Source organism: Balaenoptera ricei, chromosome 5 (assembly GCF_028023285.1).
Source record: "Balaenoptera ricei isolate mBalRic1 chromosome 5, mBalRic1.hap2, whole genome shotgun sequence".
NCBI lineage: Eukaryota > Metazoa > Chordata > Mammalia > Artiodactyla > Balaenopteridae > Balaenoptera > Balaenoptera ricei.
Window position 1 is genome coordinate 109,009,177 of NC_082643.1, and position 17,199 is coordinate 109,026,375.

The 17,199-nt window shown below is 34.4% G+C and overlaps 1 protein-coding gene across 3 annotated transcripts in view; it reads right to left on the minus strand.

The window, feature by feature from the left end:
- Positions 1-17,199, minus strand: part of PPA2 (inorganic pyrophosphatase 2) — an 84,334-nt gene that overhangs the window by 17,598 nt on the left and 49,537 nt on the right. For all 3 annotated transcript variants that reach the window (XM_059923365.1, XM_059923364.1, XM_059923363.1), the window contains 2 exons: positions 5,833-5,960; positions 4,121-4,206 (listed from right to left, as the gene is read on the minus strand). In XM_059923365.1, the coding sequence (XP_059779348.1) occupies positions 4,121-4,206; positions 5,833-5,960 (214 nt within the window). The remainder of the gene's footprint in view (positions 1-4,120; positions 4,207-5,832; positions 5,961-17,199) is intronic.

The window sequence follows — 17,199 nt, forward strand, 5'->3', positions numbered from 1 at the left end:
TACTTTGCAGAGGTGACATCTAAACTGCTTCCTGAAGAATGAGCAGGCATTCATGGAGGAAAGACAATGAAATACGAGGAGATGAACAGGAGGCTGGAAAAGTCGGTTTAGACACACTGTTTAATATATAGAAGAGCTGGATTAGATCCTATTAACTGAAGGGAGTCACAAGAAGATTTTAAGCATAAAAATGACAATCACATCTGTATTTTTCAAAGATAATTCTGACAGTACTGTAAAGAATATGTTAAACAGGAGAGTAGTTGCAAGGCAAAACAATTTATGAGTAAAGAAATTAAAGCAGTTTTATAATTAGAAGGAAAGTTGAGAATCAGTCAAAACTTGAAAAATTTGTAAGACGAATGGATGGGAATAATGATTAGTGGAATAAAATTAATGGGTGAAATGAACAGTGCAGTTCTGATTTCTTAAAAATAAGGTAGATACATAAACCATGATGAAGAAAGGGTGAGAGGAGTTGAAGAGTAAACCCAAATGGCAAAAAACTGTATTTCTCCAACAAAGAATTTAAAGTTGTTTTTGGTAAAAACAGAAATAACAAAATTATCCCTGCTAAAAAAATACGTAGCTTCCAGAGTAAACATTAAGCAGTGGGGAAAAGGAATAAAAATAACAATGACAAAACTTATTGTGATAAAGAAGATTACCAATTAAATAATTTAATAAATGCAGGGCTCCTGGAAACAGTAGAGTCACTACTGGATTTAAAAAACAACATCTAGGGACTTCCCTGGTGGCACAGTAGGGGTTAAGAATCCGCCTGCCAATGAAGGGGACACGGGTTCGAGCCCTGGTCCAGGAAGATCCCACGTACCACGGAGCAACTAAGCCTGTGCACCACAACTACCGAGCCCGTGTGCCACAACTACTGAAACCCGTGAGCCTAGAGCCCGTGCTCCGCAACAAGAGAAGCCACTGCAATGAGAAGCCCGCGCACTGCAACAAAGACCCAAGGCAGTCAAAAAATAAATAAATAAGTAAATAAATTTATTTTTAAAAAACATCTATTTGTTGGCTTTAAAATATTATTCAGCAATTACTCCAACAAGTATTTATTGAGTGGCTACTACTTGTCAGGGATAAGGAATATAAAGATGAATACAACATCTTTATTCATCTACTTTTGAGGAACTTATACTCTAGAGGAGAAGACAAAGTCATAAAACAAGCAGTTAATTAATAAATGCAGTGATAGGACTACACAGGGGGGCAAGGAATAGAGTGTAATGGCACCTTAGCAAGCACAAGGCTAGGATGAGGGAAAGTTTCCTTGAGAACAATGTCAAAACCAAGTCTTAAAAGATAAGTAAGTCAGCCATTTCAAGAAGTGAGAAGAAAATCATGGCAAAGGGAAACAAAATGAGTATGGCCCAGAGGTCAATAAGAACATGGTGTTTGTGAGGAGTGACAAGTGGTTCTAAGTTGTTGGAACATGAAAAAAGAGGCAAGAAGTGACGGAAAATGAGGCTAGACGGGTAGCAAGTGCCAAATCCTGGAAGGCCTTGTTTGTTCTTCTAAGAGAAGTTTGGATTTAATGGTTCTAAGCAGAGAAGCTCATCAGAAGCCAGGGAGCTTTTAAAACATACAGATGCTTAGACCCTACTCCTCAGAGATCCTAATTCACCAGGTTTAAAGAAAAGGATAACGCATTTGAATTTTCTGATGGTTTCCCTGGGTAACTGTGCTGTACTATACGTTGTTTGAGAGAACTGCTGTGATAATGTCTTCAGTTCAGACCTAAACTGATTTGCGTGGGGAGAACAGGTTAAAAAGGAAGGGGGGATGGTTTGGTAATCAATAACAGAGTACACTGTAAGGAACTGAGAGAGAGAAGCAATTCATTAGGTAAAGACAAAGGAAAGAAAAATTTTATTAATATACATATATTTTACAAATCAAGTAATGACAAAAAATAAAGAAAATATGGACAAAAATGAGTTAAAATTCTGAATATTTTGACTTGAAATTATCTAGATGTGTAAAATTTATAACCAGAAACTTATATCCTAAAATTTTTCAAGCTAAAAAAATTAATTTTGTTGCATTCTTTGAAAACATAGAGGAAGAATAAAGCTGTTGAGAGAGTAGGTTTGAAGTCTGGCTTAAATCCATCACACAGTGAGACCTTCGATAGGTCACAATCTCTACGTGGCCTCAATTTCCTCATAGGTAAAATGGATACAATAATGATATACATCTTATAGGGTTCTGGTGAATATTAATTAGATAATACATATAAAACTCTTAGAACCTGAAAACTACTAGAGTTCAATAAATGTCAATTATTATTGTTAATGTAATCCTTATCTTTACCTAGGAAACTACAGCAAAATGACTCCACAGAGCATAGAAATAAAGTTACCTTCACAGTAAAGATAATTAGAATCAGCATAGAAGGAATGCTGTCAAGCTATAGAAAATCTAACCAGAGATGTTCTCTAGCTGTGCAGTTCAGGAAACCTGGGAACCATACAAGTCCCGTTAAAGACTGCAAAAGCTTTTCTGAAAGTACCATTAGGAAGGAAAGGAAAGCAAACGGCAAGCAAATACCTCTTTGGACAATCAGAGGCCCCTCTTTTTAGAGGAGCCCATCACATTAATATCTGACTTAGAATATTTGACCATAAAGAAGAATTCAGTCTATTAGTTACTAGGATAGTGAGGGCTAGATGACATTTCATTACACCCAGTTTTCTTGTTAGTAAGTTGTACTATTTATGTTAGAAACAATTACCTAAATTTTAAGACTATATGGAAAAAAAAGGGTATTCTATCAATACGTAAGAGGTAAGAAAAATGGGAGGAGAAGATGGAGTCCACAGTGTTACTCTAGACTCAAGAGAAACAGAATTGGAAGCTATAACGCCCAAGCATTTGCAAGATGAGCCTCTGATGACTTGGATAAAATATTCCTTGAGACTGCCTAATTCTTTACTCCATATTACTTTATTCTAATGATTTCTTTAATGTCTCTCTTGATTCCCAGACTTTATGCCCCAGAAGGACGGGGACTCTCTTTATTGTATTCACAGCAGCAACCCTACTATCAGCACAGTACTTGGCAGTAGACCCTCAATCAGTATTTGCTGAAGAGTAAATGGCTTCCCACTTTCCCCTGATTCAAACAGGACAACGAAGATGGGTAGGACTCTGCTCTCCAGAAAGACTGTGTACTTTTGCTTCCTAGTTAGGCTTATCAAGAGTCAGTTGTTTTTGTTTCCAAACCTTTTTTATGTCAGTGGTCTTTGGTATTACAATTTCATAATTAAAGCTGTAATTACGCCCATCAATGAAGGGAGTATGGAAAGAGAACTGTTTCTATGAACACCAAGTAGGCTCTAGAACCACTGAGGCTGTACACACTATCGAGGTTCTAAAAAGCCTCCATAAAGGTGAATCACTATAAAAACCTGGTATCAAATTAGGTGTGGTAAGACAACTGTAAAAGGTTAGAAAAAAAGAACCCTAAAAATTTATAAGGGTTTTTAAGTGTAAGGAGTTTAAAGATTACAGGATTTGATCTTTACTTTCTATTATATATTAAGTTAGGCTATATATAATCTATATGTAATCTATACAGAAAAGGTCTTAGCCCTATATCCACAGATTGATAAATGAATGTACACTTAAATGTTTTAAAGTAAAATAAAACGCTTGAGTTATATATGTTACTATTGTTTGATTCCCCTTAGTCAATTAGCTGGTGACCCAGATCCTGTTGGATAAGAAGGCTTTTAACTGTTCTTACCAAGAAATGATGTGGTACTTATTACATCAATTAATCATACGTCTGCATGTTGAAAAGTCGCTGAAAATCCACCTTTGCATATATTCACAGTGCCTTATAATTAAATGCCTCTTTATTTGACAGTATACCCCACTAAACTATAAATTCCTTGGGAAAAGGGGTCATGTCAATTCCTAATTTCATAGTGCCCAGCACTCGGTAATACCTTTCAAATAGGTGCTCTGTAAACATTTTTTAAATGAAAAAATATTTCAATTCTCTTAAAAAAAAATCAGATCTGAGCAGTATCATGTGGCTCTTTAGTACCAGTTAGTAATAAAATAACTCTACATAGAAAAGACAAGTCCTTACCAATTTATAGCCCCTCCAGCACACTTCTCCATAAGCAATGCTTTCCAACATTCATGAGTAGATTTAATAACTTCAAGAGCAAAAGCCTAGTTAAAAACCAAAAACAGACACTGCAATCACATCATTATCCTAACATGGAACTAGTCATAGTATGACAGTTAATTATTAAGAACATGAGCTCTGTAGTCAGGCAAACCTGAGTATAAATTCTCACATCCTTATTTACCAGCTGTGTGACTTTATGCAGATTACTTAATCTCATTGTATTAATTTCTTCATCTATAATATGCAATGTAATGAAGATCATCTAAATCAAGGGTTGGCAAACTTGGGCCTGTGGGCCAAATCCAGCTCACCATGTGTTTTTGTAAATAAAGTTTTTATTGAGCACAGTCATGCCCATTCATCTGTGCATGGCCTCTGACTGCGTTAGTGCTACAATGGAAGAGTTGAGTAGTTGTGACAGAGACCATATGGCCTACAAAGTCTGTAATATTTACTTTCTGGTCCTTTACACAAAAAAAGTTTGCCAACCCCTGATTTAAATCATAGAGTTGTTGAAAGAATAAATAAGATGTTGAATGTAAAGTGGTTAGCCTACTATCAATATCTTGCTTGTAAATAAGCATATACCTATTAATTTCATCATCATCAAAGCTGTAAGTAGTCCAATTGCATAATCGTTTTAGATTATCCACTGTCTGAAGGTAGTAAACCTCAACATTTTCTAATTTTTTTTCTTAGTATGAATTCATATAGTGTCTAAAAATGCAAAATCAACAATAGATACAGATCTAGTAAGACCGTCTAAGGAAAACTTGCTTTATTTTTCCAAAGCAGAAAATTCTTTATATTTTTCCCCCAAAATGTTCCTAATTTTCCTTAAGTGAGAGATTACAGTCTAAAATAATAGTTTTATATTTATATTTAAAAATCCTAGACAAAGCCCTCAAGATCTTAAGGGTTCTTTTAATGTACCTTTAAAAAATACTGGGTTCAGCAATAAACTCTTGTATAACAAAATACTTATTGTAATCTTAAAGTTTTCACGACCATGGCTTACTTTACCTGCAAAACATACTTTATTTATTAGTACCACTTAAAGGTTGGTTTATAATGTGAAATTTATATAGTGGCAGTAAGTTTAAAAGACATAGTCCATGTTTTTGACTTTAACTCTTTGGTCTATTTCCTCCATATGTGTCATATTAGAGCCACTTTCTGGTAACTTTGTGGTTTTCTAATAGAAAAATCCTCTGACAGTAAGATAATTCAAGTGCTGTCTTAATTGTTAAGCAGCTTAATTCAGCCATGGTAGGATGAACACTTAGGAGGGAAGCCCCTTTGGATCTGCATTAATGGTAAGTAACTTTCTCTTCTCTGGAATAAGTAAATGGAAGGCTTTTCTTCATATACAATTTGCAGACTTAGACTGATCATGGAAATCCTTCATTTTCTGAGATGAAGGACTTACTGATAGATAAACAGATGCATATAGGTATTTATCAGCCTTACTGATTTACTTAGAGAGATCTCCTAAAACTTTTTAAAAAATAAAAATGATAAAATAATGTCCTTAAATATGAAAGTCGGTAAAGAGCACTTTTGTTATCATACTATATACAAATGTTCACATATGAAATCGCCCAAAGTGAAAGAAATATTGTACACGTATCACAGGTAAATTTTAGAATAAAGATTATCAACTTCACCTTGTTCTTGAATTCTCCATTAAAAGCAAACTGGTTTTCTGGTTTTCCCTCTGGTATCTTATAAAATCTAAACCAATTAAGCGTAGCTTCTAAGTAACCAGGTTTGTACTTCTTAACATCTTCAATATCTGTAAGTGAAGAAACAAAACTACTTTTTGTTAAAAATCAAAATCCACTCCTATTAGTGGTAGAGCACTGGCCTGAGGGAGTCAGTCCAACCCTGCTGCTCACCATCAGCATGTATCCTATCACCTCCGGACTTGCCTTTTTTTCCCCATGTAAAATGTTACTCCTTCATTCTACAGACATTTCTTGAGCACCTTCAGATACCATGTAAGGGGTAGGGGATAAGTCGATGAAGACAACAAAGTTCTTTTCTTCAAGGAGCTCAAAGGTTTAATTAAAAAAACAAAAAAACAGGCAGATAGACAACAAATTGTATTAAAGTGAGAGGATTAAGTGAGATATACTTAAGGACTGATGTCATTCTGAGGACAGTGGGGGGCTTCAAGTAGGGAGAGTTACAACATCAGGATCCGTGTTTTTTATGTACTAAGCCAAAGGATGCTGACAGTAGAGTGGAGAGGGCAGCACCCAGAGGAGAACATACTACAGGTGGATGAGCAGGGTTTCAGGCACTCCTACACCAAATATTTAGTAAGTGTCTCATTATGTATCCGACACTGTTGTAAGCAGTGAAATAGAACAGGAATCAGAAACAAGTCCCTGCTCACATGCTTACATAGTAGGAAGAGACAGACAACAAATAAAGACACAGATACGCAATTTAAGTGGTGAAAAGTCTGATGAAAAATAAATCAGAGTAAGGAAGACAGAGAACGTGGTCAGGGCAATTTTAAACAGAGTGATACCTGGATGGTTCAGAGTTTTTCATTTCAAATTAGTAATGATTTATAGGATTTATTTTTAAGTTCTATTACCACGTAAACACCTTAACCATTACATTTTGAAGACATTCATTTAAATATAATTGGAAATACTACTGTATTAGTAATAGGCCCCTCCCCCAAAAGAGGTCCCCAAGGAATGTATCATTTCCAAAAATATCAATTCAAAAAGTATGCGAAATAACTAGATAAAACTAGAAGTCCTTACCCTCCACTAGACTGTGACTTAAGGGAAATTTAGCATAGTCCTTTATTCACAGTATATTACGGCAAATGACAGACTTAGCAGCACTTGGAGCATTAGAAAGCTATAACTAAAACCAGGAGATGACACCAGGCAGAGGGATAATTTAAAGATCACTTGGTTTCAGACATGCTCATCCAAGCCTTGTGGGAATCCCCACTCACTAGGCATGACAGGAAAAGGTAAGAACTTTGCAGGCATGGGTTGAACAGACAGGAATTATCCTTTTCCTTTTTATCCTTGCCTGGTGCCTGTTAGGTAAAGGTTTAGCAAGAGTGACATATGTCTCCAAAGGCCAGGTGTTTCACATAAGTGAAATAAGTGTGGTAAGGCAGAGACCATAGAAATGGCAGAGACTTTGGCAAATAAAAGACTGAGTGTGCGGCCTAAAGGCACACAAATCTAAAATTTTAAAATATGTCAATGGGCCACACATCTATCTAAAGTAATTCTGGAGCAAACTGCAGAAATGTTACAACTAACTAAGGGAAAAAAGAATCACTTGAAACTGAACACAGGTTAAGTAAGTGATGGAGGATGTTTAAAACAGTGAATTCTAAAGATTAAGATCACATCTTTCTAATATTATACATTGTATCCTAGGTACAGAGTTCTTTGTTATGCCCCAAATGGAACATTCAATAAAGATTTCAGCTAATTAAATTCTGATTATTTTTCCTCTTTATCTTATAAAAAGAGCTTCTTTCTAAAGTGAGCTTTCTATTGACCATTTTCCTACATCCTATCTCTATTTTTACAAAAATAAATCTCTGTAAATTAACTGAGTTCCTCCAACTCACTGTTTTTTTGTGTTTTTTTTATAACAAGTTTATTTTTTTCCTTTTTTAAAATTTTATTTATTTATTTATTTATGGCTGTGTTGGGTCTTCGTTTTTGTGCGAGGGCTTTCTCCAGTTGTGGCAAGCGGGGGCCACTCTTCATCGCGGTGCGCGGGTTTCTCACTATCGCGGCCTCTCTTGTTGCGGAGCACAGGCTCCAGACGCGCAGGCTCAGTAGTTGTGGCTCACGGGCCTACTTGCTCCACGGCATGTGGGATCTTCCCACACCAGGACTCGAGCCCGTGTCCCCTGCATTGGCAGGCAGATTCTCAACCACTGCGCCACCAAGGAAGCCTCAACTCACTGCTTTCTTACTCAGAGGAAAAAAATCTCTTTTAGTCCACTGAAGGTGAGCAACCAGAAATGCACTTTAATCAATGTCCAAAATAAATAATTTTCTGTTACTTAAATCTGATTTATGACACCATTATACTTGCCCAGTCTACCATTTCCTGCTCCACTGCATAAAGCTTTTTTTTTTTTTTTTTGATAATTGCTTTTTAACACACCGATTTCAAATAAGAAAGGAAAAACTAAGTTATCCAGTATCTACCTCAGCTTGCAAGGTTTTCCCTTCAGAAGTTATGAAGGGAACCTGTTAAGAAAAGACATCAATAATAAAAAACCTGAACATTTAATAATGCCAATAAGAAGTGTAACTCTCCAAATATAAGCTAAACTTTTCCATTCTCAATTAATTAAACCCTGGGGAATAAACAGCTGCATTTTCACAAAAAAATAAAACATTTTAAATACGCAATTTAAATATTTTTAAAACCTCAGTAGCAAATGCCTCAAGCCAAAACCTTATATGCAATACCAACAGTCAGTTCAATGAATTACTCTTCCAAAAATATGAAAAATTCCACCTGAAGTCTATAAACTGACTTACACAGTTCATAAAAGATTTTTATATAAATAACCTCATTTGTTCCTCATAAAACTCCCGAGAGTTGTGAGGAGTAAGTAAATTCACATAAAACTTAAGAAAACTACAGCTAAGGAAAGGTAAAAGGGACTTCCCTGGTGGCACAGTGCTTAAGAATCTGCCTGCCAATGCAAGGGACATGGGTTCAAGCCCTGGTCTGGGAAGATCCCACAAGCCACGGAGCAACTAAGCCTGTGAGTCACAACTACTGACCTGCGCTCTAGAGCCTGTGAGCCACAACTACTGAGCCCGCGTGCCACAACTACTGAAGCCCGTGCGCCTAGAGCTCATGCTCCGCAACAAGAGAAGCCACCGCAATGAGAAGCCTGCACACCACAACGAAGAGTAGCCCCTGCTCGCTGCAACTTGAGAAAGCCTGTGCGCAGCAACGAAGACCCAACGCAGCCAAAAATTAATTAATTTTGAAAAAATAAAATGTAAAAGATTTGTCAAAATGTTTCCAACTCATTCATGGTAGAACTAGTATTATATAAATACAAGTCCTCTAATTCCATGAATTCTGACTTTTCTTCTATATTGCACATTAATAGTTTGTCACAGGTTTATTTATATTATTTTTTATGTGTAGATGTATTTTTATTTTGGTTTTATTGTGGGAAAATATACATAACGTAAAATTTACCATTTTTAAGTGTTTGATTCAGGGGCATTAAGTACCTCCACAATGTTATGCAACCACCATTATTATCTAACTCCAGAATTTTTTCATTAGATATATTTTTTATAATATATGTTATTTTAAGAAAAGCAGCGATTCTCTAGTAGTCATTTATTTCCACTCTTGGAATTAATTTCATACGAAAGTTTCTACTAGAGATAATTATATAATTTATTTTCAAGATGAACTAATCCAACAATAAAAGTTAGAATAATCTAGAAGAGCTCTTTTATATAATCAAGCTAAGCTTATTTCAGTTTCAGTTTTTAACTACAATTAAACTCCCTTAATCGAGATCTACTTGATCAATTCCCCAGATGATCAACAAAGACTCTCCACTTCCGTAAATATTCTTTCTGCCTGATGTCCACAGTGGTCTGTCTGCTGAGTCTGGTAGTCAGCTCTAGAATGAAGCCCACACTTGGCTCCCACCAGTTAAGTTTTAGCTTTAGCAAGCAGGTATGTTTATTCCCAAAACATTCACGCCACTGTATCTGTTGTTATAATTATGAGATTTAATAAAAATTATATAAGGCAGTGACTTTATCAGTACAAAAAAATGAGATTTTGTTTCTATGACAGTAACTTGAATGTTTTTAAAAGAATTCAGTAAAAGAGATTGCTAAAAATATCTGCTGTCAAAGTAGGCCTGGGTAAGTCAAAGATGAGACAAAGATGTAAAAATTTACAATTAAACATGTAGATTGATCTGCAGATGAGGTGGGGAAGACGATTTTAGATATGAGAGATCAGGGACAGCCTCTGACAAAAAGTATTTTAGTAAATTCTTAGATGAAGTGTGGGAGCAGCTCATTCACATAGGCAGAAAAGGAGTCCTGGGAGGAAGACTGTGCCAATCAATACTCTGAGGTACGAGTGTGCGTCAAACGTTTGAGGAAGACAGTTAAGAAAGCCCTGCGTTTAGAGCAGGATGAAGTAAGAGTATTAGGAGATGAGATTAGAGAAGCAGTCACATAGGAGTCTAAGGGCCAGACTAGGGACTTGGCTTTGCGATGAGAAGCCACTACAGGATTCTGGGCAGAGTACGTGTTTCATGAAGAATTCTAGCTGCCGTGTAGGGAAAAGACCGTGGAGAGGAAGAAGTGGAAGCAGGAAATCCAATACGAGGCGAAATGTGATGAGGGCTTTGATAATTGTAGTTGTATGGAGGTGGTGACAAATGGTCAGTTTTGGATATTATTAGAAAGCAGAACTGAGACGAATTACCAGTGAAAGAAAAAATTAAAAACAACAAAACCCAGTAAAGATCAGACTTACGTAAAATTTAAAGTATCAAAGAGTTAAAAAGGACTAGTCTATAACATTAAGTAGCAATTTAAATTATAATACAACTAAACGCAGTCACCTAAATATATATCACCCTATTTTTTTAGTTTCATAAAAGGTGTCATAACTTCTGACAAATAGAGTACAGCCATGATTTACTTTATAAAAGAGCTGTTTCCAAATTTGAAAGTTTAATTAACAAAGATTATATACAGTCTCCTTAAGGGAATTTTTATATTAAAACTAAAAATACATGATTTATAAATAACCATAGTTCTATATAAAACCATTGGAAATTTTGTAAATTTCTTTATTAAATGCTAGGTAAAAAGCAAAACAAAATAATGATGCAAAATAACAAAGTTTAAAGTTTAATTTGGCTTTTCAAAATCCAGAGCTCTCCATTTTAATTTAGTTTGTCTTAACTAATTTTGATTTAGAAATTTACAAAAGCAAAGAAATTAAGCTAAAATATCTTAGTCAAAACCTACCACTTTATCTCTGTAGACGTGAGAGGATCATAACACTTTTCACTTTTTAAAAGCAATCTTTATGACTTATCTTTTTCTTTCATTAGAGATACTGTATACCTTTCAACATGTAATCAAGTTTCTTTTCAGTATAAACCAATTCACTTGTTTCTAAAACGTAACTGAATATCACAAACTGTAATCTATTAAGAAAAAAAAAGGTTTGATAATTGACTTTCTTTCTAATATTTATTATAAAAAAATACATTCTCTTATACTAGGAGCAGTTTCTAATCACAGGTATTTGTCAAGACTTCCATTTTACCCAGATTTCAGACTTAAACACACTTTAATACTCTATTTTTGCCAAATAAGCAAACAGTAATGATGTAAATGAGGTAAAAACTTCAGTCGATAAGGCTCATTTTATGCATACAGCCCATGAACAATATGAGAGAGAAAGAGAGAGAGAGAGAGAGAGAGAGAGAGAAATATCTAACCTATGACATATTTTTACTCTGGAGACTTATCAAAGACACAATGAACTTTAAAAGTAATTATTTACCAAAAACAAAAAAAATTAAGAAATTTTAATCATGAGAAAATCATAACACATTCTATAATAAATATCTTTAAGATATTTATTGATATTATTATATTATATAATATTGATATTATTAATATTATATATTATAATATTAATATTCTAATTAATTAATATTAAATATTTTAAAATAATTTAAATTACTCTCTTGCCTATCCAAAAAGAACCATGCCCAGTCCCCCCCACTTTTGATATAAATATTGGATATTAAAAACAAACAATAAAGGAAAAACACACTCTTACTTATTAATAAATAACTTCTTGGTACAAAAGAAAATCAAAAGAAATCAATCCTGAGAGGACCCCTACAAACAAGGATTTTAAAGTCATCATTATGAATATGTTCAAGGACGTTCAGGAAAATACGGCCACAATGCATGAACATGTGGAAATCTCAGTTGAGGAATAAAAACTATGAAACTATAAAAAAAAACAACAAATGAGGGAGTATCTGAAATGAAAAATCATGAATTTAATAGCAGAACTTGGATATGGCAGAAATAAATCAGGTAAGTAGAAGTCAGATCAATAGAAATCATGGAGTCTAAAGAACAGTAAGGAAGAAAGACTGAAAAGACATGAGAGTTTCAGTGACCTGTCAGACAATTAAGAGTGGTCTAAATACAGCATACACAAAAATTAACTCAAAATGGATTAAATACTTGAATACAACATCTGAAATCTTAAACTTCCTAGAGGAAAACATAGGCTGTAACCTCACTGACATCAGCATTAATGATGTTTTTGTGGATTTAACTCCAAAGGCAAGGGAAACAAAAGCAAAAATAAATAAATGGGACTACATCAAACTAAAAAGCTTTTTTGTGCAGCAAAGGAAACCATCATCAAAATGAAAAGGCAACCTAATGAATGGGAGAAGATATTTGCTAGTCATATATCTGATAATGGGCTAATATCCAAAATATATCAAGAACTCATAAAACTCAACAACAACAACAACAAACCCAATTCAAAACTGGACAGAGGATCTGAATAGACATTTTCCCAAAGAAGACATACAGATGGTCAACAGGCACATGAAAACATGTTCAACATCACTAATTATCAGGGAAATGCAAATCAAAGCCACAATGAGATATCACCTCACACCTGTTAGAATGGCTATTCTCAAAAAGACAAGAAATAACAAATGTTGGAGAGAATGTAGAGAAAAGGGAGCCCTTGTGCACTGGTGGTAGGACTGTAATTTGGTGTAGGCACTATGGAAAACAGTATGGAGATTTCTGAAAAAATTAAGAATAGAAAAGCCATATGATCTAGCTAATCCACTTATGGGTATTTACCCAAAAAATATGAAAACACTAATTTGAAGAGACATATACACCCCTACGTTCACTGCAGCATTATTTACAATAGCCAAGATATGGAAACAACTCAAGTGTCCATCAACAGATGAATAGATAAAGAAGATGTGGTATATAAACATAATGGAATACTACTTGGCCATAAAAATGAATGAAATCCTGCCATTTGCAACAACATGGATGGACCTCAAAGGTATTATGCTAAGTAAATAAGTCAGAGGGAGAAAGACAAATACTGTATAATTTCACTGACATGTGGAATCTAAGCAAAACAAAACAAATAAAACAAAAACAAACTCATAGATACAGAGATTAGGTTAATGGTTACCAGAGGGGAAGGGGTTGAGGGGTGAGTGAGGTGGGTGAAGAGGGTCAATGGTTTGGTGGTGGATGGCAACTGGACTTGTCATGGTGATCACTTTGTAGTGAATATAGATGTCAAATTATAATGATGTACACCTGAGATTTATATAATAATAATTTTTAAAGTGGTCTAAAATATGTTATGAGTCTCAGAATGAAGGTAAAAAATATAGGGTGAAAAAAATGTGAAAATGTAACGGTAAGTAATTTCCCAAATGTGGCAAAAACATGAACTTACAGATCTGCAAAGTTCAGGATATCCTAAGGAGGATAAATAAATATAAAGGAAAGACCACCTTAGCATATCACAGAAAAATTGCTGAAATCCAAAAATGAGGAGAAAACCTTTAAAACAGTCTAAGAAAAACAATATATTATATACTAAGTTAACAACACACTGTTGACTTATCAAAAACAATGCAGGCCAAAAGAAAATGGAAAATCTTTACAAAAAACCCTGTAACTTAAAATTCTATATCCAGTGAAAGTATACTTCCAAAACAAAGGCAAGAAGAGACAAGAAAAGACAGATCAATGAAAATGGAGAGAATTCATCGCCAAAAGAACTGTACTACAAAAAATGCTAAAGTTGAAGGGAAATAACACCAGATGGAAACTACAGATCTTCAGGAAGTAATAAAATATATGGGTAAAAAAATGGCAAAACATGGGTAAATATAATAGAATACATATGTGTGTGTGTGTTTTTCCTCTTAATTTTTTTAAAAGGCATTTTATTGTTTAAGACAATATGAAACCAAAGCACAAAGGATGGATGGAGGTTCTGGGACCAACTGGATCTCTCATACAACTTGCTGGTGGAAATGCAAAATGGTATATAAAGTCATAGTAAAGTTTGACAGTTTCTTACAATGTTAAGCATATAATTACCCACTGACCTATAACCCTATTCTTAGGTATTTCCTCAAGAGAAATGAAAACATAAGTTCACACAAAGACCTATATATTTGAATGTTCATAGCAGCTTTACTTGTATTAGCCCCAAACTCAAAACCCAAATTTCTGTCAACAGGTGGATGGATAAACTGCGGTGTATCTACACAATGGAACACTATTCAGTGACAAAATAGAACAAACTACACTGATCACACACAATATGCATGAATCCCTACAGCATTATGCAAGAGAAAGAAAAATACCAAAAAATACTTGTCCTTAGCAATGTACAGGTAACTCCAAAGAAACATAACTACAATTGTTAAAAATGCCAAAATTTTAAGTACAAATGTTTTCTCACTTTAAAATAAGTGAAAATGCACTATTTTGAAGGTATTTTCAAACTTTGCTCAAAACATTCATTTTTTGTTTATCAATATATATATGCATACATTAATTTATTCATCAATTTAAAAAAAATTACCAAGCACCTGTAACATGCCAGACACTGAACAAAGCTTTTGCAGTGGAAGAATTAAATACCTAGAAACAAACCTAACATAAAATGTAAGACCTTCATTAGTAAATCTACATCAATTTTCTAAAAGATAAACAAGAAAACCTGAATAATTGGAGAAATATATAAACATATCATACTCATTATTGCAAAATTTAATATTTTAAAGATAGCAGAAATCCCTGACAATTAATTCCAAAAATTTGCCCAGAAGAATATATGCATTAGAAAAAAGCCAAACAACTTGGAAAATGTAGAACAAAAGCAGGAGGATTTGCCTTCTATATGTTTTATTATGAGGCTGTTGTAATTAAAATAATGTGGCACTAGCACAGAAATAGATCACTGACACCAAAGAGAATCCAGAAGCAGACTATCTGTATAAATAAGAATGCAATATACAATAAAGGAGACATTTCAAAAAAGGGGGAAGAGAAAAGATTTTTCTGTTAAGAGGTGATGAAAATATTATTCACATGGAAAAAATAAATTCCACATGGATTAAAGATCCAAGTGTAAAAAAATTAAAACATAAAAGAATAAAAAAGAAATAAGGAAAAACAACTTTGCGACTATGGGGTAAGAAATCCTTACATAAGAATCAAAATGCTAAAGTCACATATAAAAATGATTGATAAAATGCAATACGTCAGAATTTGAAATGTCTGTAAGACAAAAGGCAACACAGTTTCTCTGAAGATAGGGAGAAAATATTTGCAACCTAAATAATAAAGAATTAATATCCAAAATATCTAAGCAGCTCCCAAATATCAAAAGAATATGTCAACTCAATAGAAAAATGGAGGGCACCATGCACAGGCAATTCACAGAGGGGAAGATACAACTAGCCAATAAATATATGAAAAAGATGCTCCATCCAAGCATTAAGCAGAAAAATGTAAAATTAAAACAAAATACCATTTTCATCTATTAGATTGGCAAAAAAAAAAAAAAAAACTTTTAAAGGCTCAGTTAATAGTATGTCATTGAAGCTTCAAAACCTGTAAATCAGGCATTATTTATTTCCTTTATGTAAATTAGGAAACTGGGACTCCATGAGGTTAAGTAATTGGCTCAAGATCTTAAAGGGAATAGAGTAACCTCAATATAGAGTTGACCCTTGAACAACATGGGTTTGAACTGTGCAGGTCCACTTATTATACATGGATTCGTTTCAATGTGTGTACTGCAGTACTAGTGATCCACGGATGGCTGAATCTGAGGATGCCTGCACTGCAGATATGAAGGCCAAGTGTAAAGTTACATGTGGATTTCTGACTGTGCCAGGTTGGCGCCCCTAACCACCGCGTTGTTCAAGGGTCACCTGCGCTACCTTTAAATATGGGGTGGCAGGGGTATGTGTGGGGAGAAGAACATCATCAAATTTGATTAGGTGATTACATCTCCTAACTGAACATATATCAAAATTGTTATCAATTATTCTAGTTCCAAGACTGGATTATCCAACCAGCAAAGAAGAATAGATTAACAGAATGGTTCTCAACTTGGAGGAACCCATCAGGGTCACCCAGGGATATTTATCAAACTATATATACAGTCACATCATTAACTTCCTATCCACATCCCCATATAGAGAACCATCTGTACTTCCATGAAAATGATCCAGAGGAAAAAAAAATGAAAATGCTGTTTTCACTGGCATTATCTCTACCAGACCACAACAGGAAGTAAGGAAAGCATATAATCAGCTGAGGATTTTTGTTTTTATTTTCAGATAAAAAACAGTAACACAAATGTAGTGCCATATCTCCTTGCCCATATTATTTAAAAGAAAAAAAAAAAAGATACTAGAAAATGTGCTCATGTTTGAAATTCTGTCCAAAGAGAGTAAAAAAAAAGTAAAAAAGGAGTTTCCAATTCTAAGGGATGCCACCAAAGGAAGTGACATAAATGCACAAAGCTCTCATTTCAATGCTGTAGATGCTGTTCTCACAGAGCTAAATGTGTGCAAGACCGGCCTCCAAACAAAGTCTGTGGGAAGTGAGGACATACGTTTTTAATGACATTTTACAAACATCCACAAGAAATAACAGTTCTGTTCCATAATATTCACTGTATCATCACAAATAGAGGTTCCAGCTCAGAGAAATGTTTTAATAGCTACACTTACATGGGATCCCTAAAAGGTTCTCATGTTTTCCACACTGTTCTGCATATCTATGCTTAATAGCACACAGACTAATGAATAGTATCCTTCATTTTAGTTGCCTTTTCTTTCTCTATTCTCCTTTTCCACAAATTCTACTCTTATCAACGTCTGTACTAAAAATATATGTTAACATCAT